The sequence below is a fragment of the Pleuronectes platessa genome, chromosome 5 (genome assembly GCF_947347685.1).
Source record: "Pleuronectes platessa chromosome 5, fPlePla1.1, whole genome shotgun sequence".
In the NCBI taxonomy this organism is placed as follows: Eukaryota; Metazoa; Chordata; class Actinopteri; order Pleuronectiformes; family Pleuronectidae; genus Pleuronectes; species Pleuronectes platessa.
Genome location: NC_070630.1, coordinates 24,781,233 through 24,798,954, shown reverse-complemented (window position 1 = coordinate 24,798,954; position 17,722 = coordinate 24,781,233). Strand labels below are relative to the sequence as shown.

The 17,722-nt window shown below is 42.8% G+C and overlaps 1 protein-coding gene across 2 annotated transcripts; it reads right to left on the bottom strand.

The window, feature by feature from the left end:
* Positions 1–722: 722 nt before the first annotated feature.
* LOC128439810 (centrosomal protein of 164 kDa) lies at positions 723–17,051 on the bottom strand. Of its 2 annotated transcripts, none has more exons than XM_053422233.1 (26): positions 16,834–17,051; positions 14,633–14,716; positions 14,310–14,421; positions 13,579–13,813; positions 13,007–13,165; positions 12,808–12,930; positions 12,645–12,725; positions 10,633–10,686; positions 10,399–10,514; positions 9,042–9,557; positions 8,610–8,741; positions 7,596–7,791; positions 6,537–6,614; positions 6,174–6,296; positions 5,505–5,648; positions 5,219–5,302; positions 5,066–5,134; positions 4,710–4,969; positions 4,290–4,475; positions 3,791–3,971; positions 3,546–3,653; positions 3,206–3,308; positions 2,644–3,030; positions 2,485–2,557; positions 2,265–2,384; positions 723–1,717 (listed from the first exon to the last, which is right to left on the bottom strand). In XM_053422233.1, the coding sequence occupies exons 2-26, from the start codon at positions 14,709–14,711 to the stop codon at positions 1,621–1,623; spliced, it is 3,816 nt and encodes a 1,271-aa protein (XP_053278208.1). In that variant the 5' UTR covers positions 14,712–14,716; positions 16,834–17,051; the 3' UTR covers positions 723–1,620. The 2 variants fall into 2 exon arrangements, with proteins under 2 accessions (XP_053278208.1, XP_053278207.1); XM_053422232.1 differs by lacking the exon at positions 16,834–17,051 and adding an exon at positions 15,107–15,256.
* Between the last annotated feature and the right edge of the window lie 671 nt (positions 17,052–17,722).

Genomic DNA, 17,722 nt, shown 5'->3' with positions numbered 1-17,722 from the left:
CCCACGGCCAATCAGCCAGTCAGGGCAGGGGTGTAGCCCCTCCCTTTCCACTTATACAGACACTAATGTGCCAATGAAGAGCCAATAAAGGGCTGGATCCACATGGAGCGATGCTGACGTGTTTTGTCCCCTTGCTGTCACCGTCGATATAAATGTAGTACTTGATGTTTACTTACTGCTGACGATTAAGATAACAATGTACACACTTGCTAAAAGAGAGAAATATTAACTTATTTTATACTGTCCACATTACATTTGACTTACAAATCAACAATGCATTTTGAAATTACTGTTTCTATGCTGTGTGTTTGGTGTGCGTGCGTGAGTGTGTTTGGAGAGCATGTGTTTACAAACATTGTGACAACATGAATTCTGTCAGTGGCCTTTAATGTTCTAATCACATACTGTGCTCCTATTGGTCGGTTGCTCGAGCTAGCCATCCTTCTCATTAGAGAACATTGATGACGATGATTGTATTAACTTCTCGACTGCAAAGGTTTATTTTGCACTGTCCTGTTTGAAAAACAGATTTTAATGTCAATGTCGGTGCAATCAGCGGTTACTAAATAAAGTTTCATTTTCAGATAAATTTTTTCCTTTTACTGTTTTTGCCCTTCAGCGATGACCTTTGACCTTTGAATCTTCATCCATGAATGTGCAGCTTCACAACAGAGGCCAACGATAGCACTAGCTTAAAATCAATAAAACAGGATATTTATAGGTACATATATATATAAAACTAGATTTATTAAAATACTTTATAAAAAAAATACAGAATTTACACTATATTGTTTATGCACAAAGTATTTTTTGTCTATGTACCTGAAATGACAAAACATTTTAAAAACATGTTCAGTTTTCAAACAAGTAATTTACAAAGTGAGCGGCATTATTACAAAAGGTGTCACATTTGATGCCATAAAACTTGACCTCGGTGCATCTGTAAAATCATTCTATTTAGTGCTGATGAATATATTCAAGATGACGCATGACATTTTCATATTTAGACATGTACATGAGTATCTTTGATTGTCCAACATAAAGTAACCAACTCCTGTCTGACTTCTACAACAGAGTATTAGGGCCATATTAAAGAAACAAATATTAAGCTTGCTTGAGGTTTCTGGAGAAACTACGAAACCACTTACAATATCCGACAGATGAAACCAACATCGAGCACTAACAAATATTTCTCCACCAAAGACGCAATTTCCTCGACGTCTGTGTGCTTCTTTCTTGTACAATCTCTTTAAAGTTCAGGTCTGGCATGGAGCTCAAATCTGTAAACATGGTGTTAGAAGTGGACTGTTGCACACAGCCATATCCAATCAGGGGGATAAAAGTCCTCAGGCCTCCGTGACATGTGGCTCCCTGAACGTACCACATCCTCTTCTGTCAGCTCTTCCTCCAATCAAAGCAGAGGAGGCCGGACCTTCCCTGAAAACCTTTACACTGAAAGTAGTTTTTTTATTATTTAAAAAGGAATGAATCACAGATGCGACACGACTCATGTGAAGCCCTGCATGTAAACGTCACAGCTCAGAGCCGACAGAGTCATTAAAGTCAGTCAAAGTCCTCAGTGGCAGACACAACGACCTGACTGAACAGTGCGTAATGTCCTCAGTAGTGGTAGACTCTGATCTGGTTGTTATCGTCCAGGCCCAGCTGGACCAGGCTGCTCTTGGAGGACGGAGCTTGATAGCGAGTGAATAGAGGTCTGGAAAAGTGACGTTAAAGACAAATGACCGTGACAATATCATCTGACATGTAGCAAAAAATGCAATGTAAAGATTTCTCTCATCTTAATTGATCTATTTATCTTTCTCACACACACTCTCTCACACACGGTGAAATCTGACTATAACCTGCTTAAATGTCTTCACCTTTAAATGTAATGATTTTTAATGACATAATGGGGACTTATAAGAGGATAGTCTGAACACATTTCACCACAATATGAGTAATACCTGGACCACACACACAATCCCCCGCAAACCCTGAACCTAAAAACGGGATTTACAATAAGACTAGCTTTTTGTCCCCATAAGGAAGACAAGGTCCCATAATAGGGAGACTTTTAAAATAAACTTGTGCAAAATGGATACAAGAATAAAATGTATTCAGTTATTTCTATCTAAATTTAGTTTTTTTATCAAATATTTATATTTATATATTTTACAACATAGTGAAGGTAAGAGTCGCCAGGAAATCAATGTAAGTCATGGAGACACAACTGTGTGTGTATATGTTTGACACTAGGATACATGCTGGGGTCTTTCTTGCGCGTCTCCAGCCACCTCTTGTTGCCGTCGATCATCCCCTGCAGCCTCTTACCATCGATCTCTGCTGACTTCTGCACGGACCGCAGGCTGGGACTGTGTTCACTGAGACACACACACACAGGTTACGTATAGTAAGTAGATTTGAGAAAGAGAGGACGTGTATAGACACTGTAATCAAGATGAAAGGTGCATTGCAAGTTACCTAACAGGAGTGTAAGCTGAGTAGGCTGAGCTGGTCCTCATGGTGCTGGACGCAACTGGGTCCACAGCTGCTCCTGAAGAATAGAGCCACAGTTGAGGTTTAACAATCAATTACAAATGTATTGCTGCTCCATACATTTATAAGCAGAATGGATCATACCAGGAAAAATCTGGCTCCACCGGCTGTTGAAGAGATCCTCAGAGGCCTTCAGCCCGCTGCTGATGGGGGCATTGTAGACGGCGTTGGCTGAAGAGCTCCCAGTCGCCCAGCTCCACGAAGGGTTCAAGTGCCTCAGTGGGGGAGGTGGGGCTAGAGAGCTGTGGCCCAGGGTGTGCATGTGGGACGCGACTGGATTATAGGTGGGAGTGGGAGCTGGCACGGAGAGAGGCTGTGACACAGGCAAAGTGAAGGCTGTGTAAGGTGTGGCACTCTGTGGCCACTGAGCTAATGAAACTAGTGCACTGAGAACAGTGTTGAGCTGGCCTGAGATCTGCTGCAGGGAGTCTGCTAACTCTTGGACTTTGGCCGGGACCGTGGGATGAGCTCCTATTGAGAGAGAGAGGTGTAGAGGTGAGATGACAGAGAGGGTCTCGCTACAATGCTGCAGCTGAAAAACGTTTACTCTCTAAGGCAGTTGTATGGAACGTCAGAGATCTGAATATAAATAGCGTAAATAAATGAATGCTTCTGTGTTCTACACTCAGTGACCAGTGTGTATTACCTGTCCCGACCGGTGGGTCCACAGTGCTGCTGAGGTCCGACTCGGTCACATCGAAGGTCACCTTCCTCTCTCCCGCCAGCCGAGACACATCCTCTGACAGAGGCTGAAGGAAAGAAAAGAGAGAAGGTTTTAAGGTTCGACACTGTGACCCAGCTGGTTTTGTTAGCAGTGACCGGAAATCTTACAAACATTAGCAAAAATGAATACATACAATTTCACATTCGTTTTAGTGATGAAGTTGAAAGTCATATTTGACTTTGGTGCACCTAAATTCAGCTCAGTAAATTACTAGAAGCACAAATGTTGCCACACAGAGAGCAAAGAACACTGTGCCACCGACCTCTTCAGCAATCGAACTCTCTAGCTGCTGAAGCTGCTCCTCTTTCCTCCTCAGGAGCGAGTTCCCTGTCTGAACCGCCCGCTGCAGCTCCATCATATTTTGGGCATCCTGACGAAGTGAGGGAAAAAAGCGACCAGTATTTAACGGACCCCATCTCACCAGTAATCCCGCCAATTGTCATTCTGTAGAAGGTGGGCGTTACCCCCCCCCCACACACACACAAACACACAGACACACACACACACCTGCATGAGGCGTCTAGTCATCTCCTCAGTCTCCCTGGTGTTGTGGTTCGGGTCCTGTGAGGAGCCGGTCTGGGCCGCCCGCAGAGCTGCCTGTCTCTCAGTCAGCCGGCTGCTCTCCCTCTGCAGGAAGAGTTTGGTGTTTTGGATGGAGGTGCCTTGTGAGGAGATGTAGCGTCGGAACCTGGACACAGAGGAGTATGAATGTAGGCTTAAGGTGGATATACAGCGTGACGCTGGCTCATAGATTCTCATTAATACAGTGTTCTTATGTACAATAAACTAGTTATTATTTAAAATTTTTATTTAGCAAACAAGTAATGTTTGACATTATTTTTAAACCTCCTCCAACATTCAACCCCACAATAAATAATTATTTTCAATTTTAAATAAAGCTATAATCAGACAGCTGTTTTGATCGGAGACAAAAACAGAATTGTTTCACCCTGTAAATACTAAATGAGCACGTATAACTACTTTTCTGTTCTATATCTCTCCTTACTCGTCCACGCTGCTCTGGCTGTCGGGTATAGGGGAGAGAGGAGGTCCGTTCAGGTCCTCTAAATGCAGTAATGAGTCTCTCCTGTCACAGGAGGGCGCCGTCATCTCGGTTTTCTCTCCCTTAGTTTTGACCTGCCTTGGCTCCTGTCTGGTGGAAGTACTTGCACCTTCACCTTGCTCCAACTCCCTGGACACACAAAATGCAAACAAGCCGGCATTGTTATCAGTCACACGTGTCTGCTGTTAATGAACTCTTAGGAATGATGATGTTTTTCTACAATACTCAAATCTGATCGAGTCTTAAAAGGGTTCTATTTTACTTCTATTGTAGTTAACCCACTAACTGAAAAGCAGGACAATAAATTAAGTCAAGATAGTTGTTTGTTTGTTGTTTGTTCCTCCTCGTGAAGGTGAACTGTACCTGACTCTGCGGCTGAGACTGTCGCATCTCTCATGTAGCAGCGTCACCTTTCTCTCCAGTTTCTCCTTGTCCTCCTTCACTCTCCTGCTCTCATCTCTGGCTTTGTCCCTCTCCCCTCTCAGCCTCTCCTTTTCCTTGATTGCCTCGCTCCGCTCCTCCCTGGCTCTCTGGACGAGTTCTCGGGCTTGATGTTTCTCCTCTCTCATCCTCTCCAGCTGGTCCTTTAGCTGGTCTCTCTCCTGGTTCAGCCGGGGTAAGGCCTGCACACACACAGACACACACACACACGAGAGGTTGATACTCTTGATGGGGGGGGTTGGGTGCATAAAATAGAGAGAAAAAGTAGGGCCTCACACCTCTATCTCTGTGTCCAACTCCTCTCCTTCGTCTATGAGCTTCTTCCTCCTTCTCTTCAGATCTACTACCTGATAAGAAAGAGCTAATTATTCCACGTGGTTCAGGTAAGAGTATCACTGATTGATCGTACATGAAAGTGTGGGATCTAAGACCTTGATCTGCAGCATAGCCTCCTGGCTCTTCAGCTCTTTGACTTTCAGCTCCAACTGATCTGCCAGATCCTGCATTTCAGACTCCTACAAAACAGAATAAGACATTTATTCTTTCTGTAATACTAATTTCTCACTGATGCTTTCATTTGCAAGACTAAAAATGTATTCCTCGATCTGACTAGACATGAAGAGGAGTCCTTTTTGAGCAACTGGCACTTTGAAAGGTGTCGTTATGTTCCCAAAGGCTCATCATCGTAAGTTAATATACGTGTCTGTGCCGCCTCACCTTGCGTGAGTGTGTGAGCTGCATCTTTTGTATCTGAGTGTTGAGCTGCAGCTGAAGTTTCTCCAGCTGGACAGCATGGGAGGCCTGGAGGTGCTCTCTGTCGTCCTGCAGAGTGGACTGCAAGCGCTCTCGCTGTATGGTCTCCTGGAAAACACACACACACACACACACACACACACACACACACACACACACACACACACACACACACACACACACACACACACACACACACACACACACACACACACACACACACACACACACACACACACACACACACACACACACACCTCTCTTTTATTTACCATATGGCAAACATTCTATGGACTCAGTTAGGAATCATGCTGCTCGGCTCATCTGTTTATCCATTAACCCCCCAAACAAATAAAACATATATTTTCCTATACTCAGGAAGCATAAATGTGTCAACTTCATGGCTGCTTTAAGTTCATTATTAACACTTTATATTTAATTTGTTAAATTTTAACAGAGTGTAAATATGAGATGAGGACAAACCACACAGCCTTTGTAGGGAGCCAGGATAGACATTTCTCCTTTAGCTTAGCTATTAATTATTTCAACACATCTAAAGGTTCCTGTTATAGCCACTTGTATGTGATAGGTAAATGCAACAGCTGACTGTAAAACAAAAAAACATCTTCTGACCTCATCCAGGTATTTCTCTCTGATGTTGTTCATTTCTCTCTTGTGGTCTTCCCTCAGCTTCTCCAGCTTCCTCTCGTGATCGCGCTGCTCTGCCTCCCGCACTTCCTTGAGCAGACCAGTGAGCTACACAGATGAAGAAGAGGTCAGCTGAGAGCAGAACAAATTATGTTCCACTGATTCACTCATAATTAAAGCCTTAGAACCTATTCAGACAGTGCTCCACATGATGATGATGTAACTCTGTGCAGTGTTTGTGTGTTTGTAAGTGTGTGTGTGTGTGTGTGTGTGTGTGTGTGTGTGTGTGTGTGTGTGTGTGTGTGTGTGTGTGTGTGTGTGTGTGTGTGTGTGTGTGTGTTCTCTCACATCTCGTTGGTAGTCTGTCAGGTGCTGCTCAGATCGTGTGCTCATCAAAAGCTCCTTGCCCATATCTCTGCTTTTTACCTTTACACAGTAAAATGGTGCAAACACAGAGACAGAAACAATTAGACAGATCATTTATTGTCCCTAAAGTCAAGCGCCACCACTTACCATCAAAATGTCGGTAGTTACAGCTGTTTTTTATATAAATATTAGAAAGAGGAAATATAACTTGTCACCAAGTGAGCAATAATTATGTCAAGCCATTTTTATAACATCTTTGTAGAATAAACTAAATCATTTACTGATTTCACAACTTAATTTCAACACTGTTCACAAACTTCTGTAACACAAGATATTTGGTCAAAAACTAAGACCTAGTAACATCTGGGTTTTGTCTGCAATGGGAATGGATAAATTCATCATTGACTCTGCAGTAGACGCAGGTTTCTATTGGCTCCTATCTGTAGTGATCGAAACGTGAGGCGAGAGAGCCCCTCGATTGTTGCTGAGTTAAAAGGAGAACAACCTGCGTATACTCGCTAATTTTGGTGTAGGAGTTGTATTGTAGACCTTTCCCTTCAAACGAGGGATCCAGGTAAATATGCCAACCTTCTAACATCCAGCAGTGATCAAGACGCTCCATGAATCCCCTGTGAACATTTACTGAACTTTAATTCAGTGATTTTCAACCAGTGTGAGTGTAAATGCATTTAGAAACTATATTACTAACTATATGTATTATATGTACTGTGTTAGGCCATAGACAGTCATTTTGTGTCATTTTGGTTGGTGGTGTGTCCCAGGATTTTGTAAATGTAAAAAATGTGCCGCGGCTCAAAAAAGGTTGAAAATCACTGCTTTAATTCTATTGATTCCCTCTACAGAAGCAACAGCACATTCTGATGTTTGTCAGGCTATTTGCTCTGTGTTTGTTGTTCCAAATATTTGTGTTTAGCTGAAATAGTTAAAGTGAAATGTCCCATTATTATTAGTCATGCAGGAAAGTATAAAGCCCAAAAAAATTTTTATGACAATAAGAGTCAGGTTATCATCCTCTTTTACCTCCTGTTTGAGAGAGTTCAGTTTCTCCTCTCGCTCTCTTTGGAGTCTCCTCCTCTCTGCTTCCAGCTCCTCTCCCTGCTCAGCCTTAAGGAGTTCAACATCCTGTCTCTTCTGGGCTTCCAGCCTGTCTCGCTCCACTGCTCGCTCTTCCTCTAGAGTTATTTGCAAATCTTTCAGGATGGCTTCGCTCTCCTCCCTGAGAGACACACACACACACACACACACACACATTTATTTTGGGGAACTCATTAAACTGTAGCTGTTTTCGAAAGGCTTTATTCTATTCAGTCGAAATTCTCAAATGTTTCATTACTGCATGTGTAGTAATAAATAAGACCATAATTAAGTCATACACACCCATTTGGACAGTGCATGTGCAGTGGTTGTTAAACTAGGGGTCGGGACCCCTGGAGGGGTTCGCAAGATTGTGTTGTTTTGACTTATCTGCTGTTTTGGAGCCCCTGCTCTATAGTGCACTGTGGAAGAGTGGTGCAGTGGTTTACACTGTCGCCTCACAACACCTTCTCCAGGTTCTACAGCTTCCTCTCACAGTCCAAAGACATGCAGATTGGGGTTAGGTTAATTGGAGACACTTAATTGACTGACGACTTGTCCAATGTCACCTGGGATAGGCTCCAACTCCCCAAGCAAAACTGTACAGACCATTGATTGATGGATTGATGGATGGATGGATTTATTGATGGATGGATTGATTGATGGATGGATTGATGGATGGATGGATTGATGGATGGATGGCATTTGCAACTAGGGGATAGTAGTTTATCCAATTCTGACTCAGTCTACGTAGTCAAGATTCGAATAACTCTGTTACACAAAAGTTTGTAGGTGTCAGCAGGGATTGGCTCCATTCCCCTGCGACCCTCAATACCCACAGTTGTATTGATAATGGATGGATGGAGGGATGCTCTAGTCACTAGAGGTGAACTAGAGTCTAGTGCACCTTTGCTCTATTTGTTATTGTGCATATTTTATTTTTTATTGTGCATGTCTGACCTGAGCTTGTGCTTGTGCGTCTCTCTCTCCCTCTGGATAGACTCTCTGGTTTCCTCCAGCATCCTGTCAGACTCCTCAGTGAGCTTGGCCTCCTCCTCTTTCCTCTTTAACAGGAGACGCTGCCGCAGAGCCCTGAGGAGACATGTTATGTACACACATTTTAGTCAAATGAAGATGTGCCTAGGTGAGACCTGACTAAAGCGCCTTTATTTACCTAACATTTGATCACTTTAATGTGTATTTGCCTCATATCACGCATGATAATAACAGTGGGAAGTACAGTATACAATCTTTGTATGGGTAAACTCTGATAAACAGAAATTCTGTTGAATAAAGTGTGGACTTATGTGAGGATACATGTGATTTGTGGGTGGGGTGTAATCTGATAAAGCAGTGAACGTGTGGTGACGACAACATGCTCCCGATGCCTACCTCAGTCTTTCCTCACTCTCCTCCTTCAGTTTCCTCTCCTCCTCCTCCTCCTCCCTACTCAGCTCCTCCTGGAGGAGACACATCCTCTTCTCTTTCTCCCCCATCAACTGTTTTTTCTCCTCCTCTACCTCCTGATCAGCCTTCCTCCTCTCTCCTTCTTTCTCTTTTTGTTCTCTATGACTCGTCCCCTCCCACTCACTCTCCACCTCATCTTCCTCTCTGTCTTTATTCTCTCTGTCTTTCCTGATTCTCAAGCTTGGCGCTTCATCCAGTGGTTTGTCACGGTTTTTTAAGGGGGTTTCAGCATTTCCAGGTTTGGTGTTGGAAGTGCGGATCGTCCGACCTCTAGCGGTTCCAGGCCTCTGGAGCCCCAGAGAGGCTTTGGGTCGGAGCTCGACTCCACTTCGCTCTGAGTCGGAGGGGCTGGAGAAGGAGCTGGAAGGGCTGGACTGGTGGAGGACGAGTCGGTCAACTTTAATGGCTAAAGAGGTTCCTCCATCTTTAGCCCGCATATACCTAAAAAGAGAGCGAGACGGAGTGTTATAGTAGTTCAAGGAAGAACTCAATGTTAAAACATATGGAAACTAATTTACCATGTTAATCTATAAAGTTGTGGGTATTTTATCCACTGCCACTACTTTTGACTTGCTCATCAAATTTTCACACCTTTTGGAAATCTAAATTTAAACACTTACTATTCTTCTATAGACACCAAGATAGGATTGTTGGGTTACATTGTGTTACATTGTGTCCATGATTATATAACTTGCCCACCAGCCACACAGTCTGTTTAACTTTTTATATTCATAAAGTAATTTTGTTCTAATTATGTTTCAGTGGTAGCACCCACATCGCCAGTTATCAATACTTAGTAAGAAACTGCAATTATAAAGTAGAAAAAGTGAGATAGTCACTCATCACATTACAGAGTAACAGGGTCTTGTTACATAATCAGAGGAGAGTTGGCCGACGAAGATGAAGAGGATTTGGTGTTAAAAGATGGTAAAAACGTAATGGATGTTTTGAAGGTCCCCGACACCCACAGACAGGTCAGTGTGTTGGGGGAGAGAGAGCAATGCAGAGCGCTGTACATAAGCAACAGTGCACAACTTCTATGTTCATATGAGAAGTGGACCATCACAGTCTAGGTAATTAAATACTGCACACAACTTCAAGTGCAGCTAACAAGTAAAGCTGCTCACTGTGAAATCTAATATACCAGGGTAAACAGTAACACTGGTGTTTTCACAAGTCTATTCCCAATGGTTAAAACTCCACATAATTTCTACAGTCAGACATAAAAACATCTTTAAGAGAAAGAACTTCTACCTAAAGAAAATCTTAAACAATAAGAAACCTGTTGGCAGCTTCTGAAACCTTCGTCTCTGCCCCCTCCTCATTGCCTTTAGTTCCCTGACTCTCATCTTTTTCCAGTGGACTGACAGCGCCAGACAAGTCCACAATATCCAAAAGCTTTGGGAGACAAGGCAGAACCATTACGAGACATTACAGAATCAACAGCTGCATGAATAGTAAATGAAAAAATGAATGAATGGTGATGGATGGGTGTCACACTGCTTGACATATCTACCTTGACATCAATGGAGGATGAATCCTCCTCAACATTTTTATCCGTCTCAGACTCCTAAAGTAAGAAAAACACAAACACATTCATCGACAAGGAAACAGCTGTGAATGAACAACAACAAAGTGACCAAACTGCAGTAACACTGAATATCAAAGCGCACTGTCTTTTGCAAATAGACACAGAAACACACACAGCACGAGATAGAAGCGGCGTGTATATGTACACAAAGACAAGGCAGGTAAGCTTGCAGGCAATCTGTAATATCAATTGCCAGTGTAGAAGCAGATAGACTACCAACAACAGACAGCACTGCCAATGGGAAGAAGGATCAGAACCGTCCAACCCAGTCCTGAGGGGCTCTGATAGATTGCCCTTTGACCAATTTATATTCCAGTATGTGGGTGATGACATCCAGGCAGAGGACGAGACAGCCCCTAAGGCAGTGGGGTTGGATTCTGGGATCTGCCCTGGACCCATGCATGCTTTGAAGAGGTCAAAGCAGAGCCAGGTTGTGACTGGGTACAGATGGGAGCGGTAGTCAGCAGGCACAGAGGCAACACCGAACCATACCTCTTCTGGAAGGAGGCATTTTTCAGTCTTCATAGTTTTTCTCTTTTGGGTGAGCGCTTTGACATCACCCAACATCATCCTCTGGCCTAGGTTTTCCAGTTGCACTTGAGCCGTTTCTGTCTCCAAAACCTCCACAGCGTCTGCCTCACTCTCCGATGCGGCTGGGGATTTTTCAGCATCTGATTCAGCCTCAACGTTCATTCCTTCCCTCTCTGTGTCTCCTTCGCTCAGTGCACACTTCTCTATGTCCCTGTCACTCCCCGTCAGGTTCAGGGACCATCTTTCTAAAGCTTCCTCGCTCTCACGACCCTCCTCCTCCTTTTCCTTCTCTTGCTCTCCTTCGCTATTCACCTCTGACTCTTCTTCCTTACTTCCACTCTGCCCCTCTTCATCATTGATGCTTCCACCCAGCTCATTTCTGCCTTTGTCATTTTTGTCCTCTTCCTTGTTCCCTTCATCCTTATCACTTTTAAAGAAATTCTCCACGTTTGCGTCGCTGTCTTCTTTAAAACCCTGTTCTCCATCTACTTTTTGCACCTCTCCCTGCATCTCTTCTTTCTTCTCCACGAAACTCTCCATATTCTCCTCTCTGTCTTTGGCCTGATCATCCTGGCTTTTGAGGCCCCTCTCTACCTTCTCAAAGCTGTCATCCTCCTCTCCCGCATTGCTCTTCTGCTTCTTAATGCACCTCATATTTTCTGTAACTCTGCCATCTCCTTCATCTCTTTCTTTATCCTCACCTTCACAGCATTCCTCCTCTACCTCATCACTCCCTATCTCCTTCTCCTCTTTCTGTTTTTTGACAGCTTCCTCCATTTCATCCCCCTCCTCTCTGCTTTTCCGGTGTCCTTCCTCCCCTTGCCCCCTCCTGCCTCCCTCCTCCGCTTCGCCTGTTCCTTCATATTCCCCCCTCTCTCCTTGAGCATCCCCATCTTCCAACTCCTCACCCTCCTCCACTTCATTCAAATCCTCTGCTGAGTGTTCAGCCGAGTCTCCAGGTTCAGGGCTGATAGGACCTGGACCCTCCTCATTGACATGGTTTCGGATGCCCGCAAGTGGGGACAGTTGAAGGTGTTTCTGCTATTTAGTTTGAGAAAGCAAAGCAGTAACAGTGACAGTAGAAGGCAGCAGGACAGAGAGGAAGACAAAGTAAGAGCCTGGACATGTCCCAGCCGCAGAGCAGCAACAGGAGAAAAAAATGTTTCACTGCGGCTGATACACCATTGAATACTTCTGCACAATTCTGGAATGAATACATGATCATACAAACTGAATCATCATCAGTCATATCACAAGTAGAAGGCAATGAATGGGGGATTTTCTACCGAAGTAATTCAGTGCAAGCAAGGTTAATCTTATTCAGCCAATTCTCTCCATATATGATTTCTTCTACAATGATGTGTCACAAAGGATGAGTACTGCAAAGAGCAAATATTTCTTTCTACCTCATACTGAAGGCCTCCTCCCAGGGCATCCTGGTCCAGGTGAATATTCTTCAACAGCCTGTCTGAACCATGAGGACTCAGCTGGAAAATAGAAGATTATAAAAGTTTAAAATATGAAAGCAGATAAACAAGAAATGTTCATCATCTTCAGAATGCACTGTACCTCATTTTCAGAGAATTTGTCGTTGTTATTGTCATCGTCATCATCAAAATCGGGCAGAGTAAGGGAGACCCTCTCATTCTGCCTGCTGCCTAAAACACTAGGCACCCCACTACCTCTAGGACCCTAGCAGAGTAGGCAATGTAAGTACAGTATATGTACTTTGAATCAAATGGTCTGTCAAAGAGAACTAGGATCTTACCCTTAGGGAAGTCTTGAGGGGCTCCAGCCCACCAGAGCTGCTGAGGGATCCTCGAAGAGGAGGGGCAGATCCGGAGAGTGGGCCAGGGCCGGAGGTGTCCAGACCTCTCAGAGGGGCCAGGCCCCCCAGGAGAGAAGGTAAGGATCCCAAGGTCGGTGCCTAAAGGGAAAGAGAAACAGCCAAAGAAGTAAACAAATCGATCAAGAGTTTTCAAACTGCAAAAAATGTTACAATAAATAACTAATACAATTTACAAACAGAGGTTGATTATGGAATTGTTGAAAGCAAGTCTGAGTCAGGGATGAACTAAGACTGTTTCCCATAACATCTTTCCAATAAAGATTTTGCATCAGGTTAGCAATGAATACTCACCAGTGTAAAAATATTGAACTGATTTCATTACTTTTGATATTTATTAAAGATGAACCCCCTGTCTTATAATAAACAAAACCTTATTAATATTACACTATTTTATGTTTTGCATATGTCGAAGTTTCTTCTGCTCTCCCCATGTAGCAGTAGCAGAAAAAACTGAAATATTAAAACTGTGAACAAATACAACAACAACTCACTCCGGAAGTCTTTACTGGCTCTCTCTTCTTTTTCTCTTTTTTCTCCTTCTTCTCCTTCTTCTCTTTCTTTTTCTTGTTGTCCTTCTTTGCCCCCATGCTTCCTGTAGCTGCAGTGAGCTGAGTGCGCTCACGCTCCTGGGCCACCAGGAGGCGGTAGTGCTCATCGCAGGGGTGGTCCCAGGTGGATTGGCCTGAGGAGAAGTTGAAATAGTAGATTTCCCCTGTCACGTCCTGACTGTGGGGGAGAAAGAGGGGGGAGAAGGGGGGGGGTTATTTCAGCACCTCCAAAGACAAATGGCCCAGGACCGCCGGGGAGATGGGTAGGTGAACAGTGAGACTAGAGGTTGCAAAATCACATGAAACTAAATGCTGAACCAATTCTATATACAAATTTTATATAATCATATCTGTTAAATGTATTGGTTAATAAAGAATTACAGCTGCTTAATTATTTTGTATGTAATGAATGTGCAACTATTTAGAGTTTACATCCTTAAAATCCATTTTAACCTGAGTGTGAATTCATTGAATCATAAATATAAAAAAATGTAAGAGACTATGATTTTCACTGCAGCTGTCTCCTCTTGGATCACCAGGACCATTTGCAACATCAAACCATATCCATACGGATTTAGACAGTGGTTCACTACTGCAGCATTCTCTGTCTCATACACAATGACACTTCTGTAGATGAGCATGTTGCTGGGACTTCATTACCCAGCCTTCCTTACCAAGGCTTCCACTCTGGAGGCAATGGTGCAACGATGCCTTCCCTGGCCAGCCACAGGAGCTCCGGCTCACTGCCAGGATCAATGCCAATCTCTCTTGCGTACTCTTGAATCTCTGATGAGTGAGAAAAAGAAATGGAGGGATGTGAGGAGAGCTAAGTGTAACCCTACAGTATCACATAGCATACACTGTTGTGGGTTTGTGAATGTAACACCTATGAGGTGATAGCGATTTTGGCTGTGGCTGGAGAGTTCCTACACATGTTACATACATACATACATACATACATATGTACAATCATCTGTGCCTTGTACCCCTACATTACCTTGTTCAGAAGGTGTATAATTCTCATCGTATTCCTCTTCAAGGATCAGCTGGCCTCCCAAGGGGGCGGTTGCAGTCATGGTTGCTGTAGAGACACAAGAGGATGAATGGCAAAACAACGGGAGGTGCAATGTGCGCCCAGCTTTCTGAGAGCAAAAACCAAAGATTGCCAGTGTGCTCAGCTAATCAGATTAACATATTAACTTCTCGTGTTTGGCTCGACAAATAAACGAGGGCGTATTAAACTCTACACATGACTGAATGTGTGACAACCTGTGCGGCAGCAAAACCAACATTCACATTATTTGTAAAGGAAACAAATGGACTAGAAAATCGTGTTACAGTAATTTATGCGAGGGGAAGCGAGGGACGGGAAGAAGCTAATATATAAGCCACTTCAACATTAGCTTGCCGCAGTCTAGCTAGCTCCAGCTGCTAAATGGTTGAGTAATAACTTCTTGGTGAATGTATTTACCTTCCACACTTTTAATCGTTTACTCATTCGCCCTTTTGGTTTTATGGATTAGTTGATAATTGCTTGTCAGCGAAACTGTGTAGGCAGAAAGATGCAAGAGTTTCTCCACTAGCAACATATCCAGGGACGCTTCCCCCGCTTCCTGTTGACGATGAACACGCAGCTCTGATTGGCCGACACGGATGTGGCGTTCATGTTTCCTCGTACGTTTCACTTCCCTCGCAAATCTTTGAAGAAATATTTTCTCAGTGGTTTTTGTGTGATAATAAAACGTCACAGAGATCAGATAAAAATCATAATATCTATAATACAATATGAAAATATATTTTTTATCATTATATATATATATGTATAAACATATTGCTTTCAATGTTGAAGTACTGAAAAAAATCCACAAGAGGGGGGAAAACAGAAACAATGAAACACTTAATTTATGTATTTTTAGATTTTCCAATATTAATGCGTTATTAACTTCCATCAACAAGCATCTGGAGTGACGACGACAGCTTATATCAAATGGAGTTTGTGCACTATGAGGTGTCGGTGCATTTGATTTGGTAGCTCTTTGTGAATCTCCAGGTGTCTAATATGTTGTATTGCACTCAAAAGCACAAATCACTGTAAAATACCACTGTCCACTTGTTTTTGCTTTACGCAACAGCAGAAAAATTGTCAAGGTACGTTACAGGGCATTCATTTTTAACGCGGGCTTCAAGACGGTTATAGATCCACCTCTCATTCTGTCCACAACTTATAAGTCACAGTAATTTCTGTGACCTCTACTTAAAAGGAAGCTTCTTAGATTAGAATTCCTTTTCGATAAACTTCAATTGTTCTCCTTTGCACCATGCATCTCTGTCAGTCAGTGTTCTGCTGGCAGGAGATGTTCCTGAACTCTCCCTCACCGTCTACAGTACATTAAAGAGGAAGCGTTTTACACTGTTGTGTAGAAACAACACAGCCATTTGCATGCATATGTCACAGAGAAATGTAATATTTAGATAGATGGATGGGAGGGAGGTATGTGGGTAGATAGATACTTTTTCGAATTTACACATCCAGTAGCTCAACACACGCACTACAAGAAAACCACTCAAGATTAATGGAGGCTGTGCAGCTATCATCAAATAGTCAATTATTATCAAAAGAAAATGCTAAACTCAAGGTAACTTATACCTATAAACTATACATTATTGTTTCTTTTTGTGACTTGTACTCCAGTAAGCTCCTCTGGTTAAAGTGAGTGTTCACAACTTTTAGTCGCAGTGGGTTTATTTTGACAACCCATGTGTTTTGCATTTGTAATCGTAAAGCGAGGCTCCCTGTGGTGTGTTAAATAACACTTTCTGTCCCCCAGGCCTCACAGCTGGGAGCTGCATTAGCACCATGCTGCTAAATGATGCTTTTGTTGAGTCCCGGAGCCACAGTGTCTTATCAGACTTTCTTTGTTGACTGCTGTCTACGACAAAGTCAATTAACACATCTTACTTGTCTACAAGCGTTCACAAAATGGTATAAAGTTGAATATGTGCACAGAGTAAGATCACATGGCTTCAATTGTATATTATATTGGTTTGGCTTCTGTCCTGATCTCTTTATCCAGGGATTTAACCACAAGAGGGCAGACGAGGGGAGAACTAGGGCAACATGATTAGTTTACTTAACAAGTAGTTGACCTTTCTGAGAAATATCAGCTGCCCAGAATTGAGGGAAGATTTTCTACTCACCGCCTTAATGTGGTGTTTGGTGGATTTCCAAATTTTCTTCATTACTCAACATATATTTCCCTACTCTCTCATGTACAGCATTTGTCTTATGTATCATCTAATGGTAAGTATGTTGCACTGACTAATGGCACCAAAAATATCGGGGGATTCTGCGTAGCTTTTTGCCAATGATTGGAATCAGGTATGAATCATCTATCTCCCCATCCTGTCCTTGTTTGATCTATGTGTGGGTGGTTTGGTTCTAGTATCAGGGTGAAAGACCTCTACATCTTGGGCAATGATAGCTTTAGAATTACAAACAGGCCTTGAAACTCAGATGATCAACTCAATACCTACGCACTCAACTAAATGATAGAAATCCCTGCATGTTAGGTTCTCAATGTTAAAGGTTTGAGTCAACTCTGCCTTTTTAATTTATGATGGTGGTGGATGCTTGATGTCTGTTGTCAAAAAACCTTAGATTTGACATGCAGTTAATGACCATTTGATGAAATGCAAAATGTCCCAAAACATCGTCATTGTACATCCAAATGTAGCCAAACAGTGCAAGATAGCCTAGGTCGATAGTATACAAAATCCCTCTATAAGGTCCAGTATGACACTTACATATAACAATAAAAAGGTTTGAGAACATGCAAACATTATCCAGTAGTGGAACTCTTTACTGGGTGAAGGGTGAAAAAGATGTTCCCTCATTTGGTGTTTGCTGAAAATACTGATGGCCTGTGTTCAAGTGTTCGACAAGCACTTTGTCATGTTATAGTGAATATGTCTCGAGAAAGGTCCTCATAACCCAAACTTGACCTTTTTAATATTTGAAAAGGGTTGCCAATTTTAAATCTTGTGTAAATCCACAATACATCTAAAAGGCTAGAACGTAAAACAAAAG

Bases quoted from the DNA above. Each gene is read 5' to 3' on its own strand.
- LOC128439810 (XM_053422233.1), bottom strand. From the start codon at position 14,711: ATGACTGCAACCGCCCCCTTGGGAGGCCAGCTGATCCTTGAAGAGGAA. The intron at 10,687-12,644 runs GTAGAAAGAAAT...TTCTTACTTTAG, and splicing joins GAGGAGGCCTTCAGTATGAG to GAGTCTGAGACGGATAAAAA. The intron at 5,135-5,218 runs GTCTTAGATCCC...CTTTCTTATCAG, and splicing joins AGGCTATGCTGCAGATCAAG to GTAGTAGATCTGAAGAGAAG.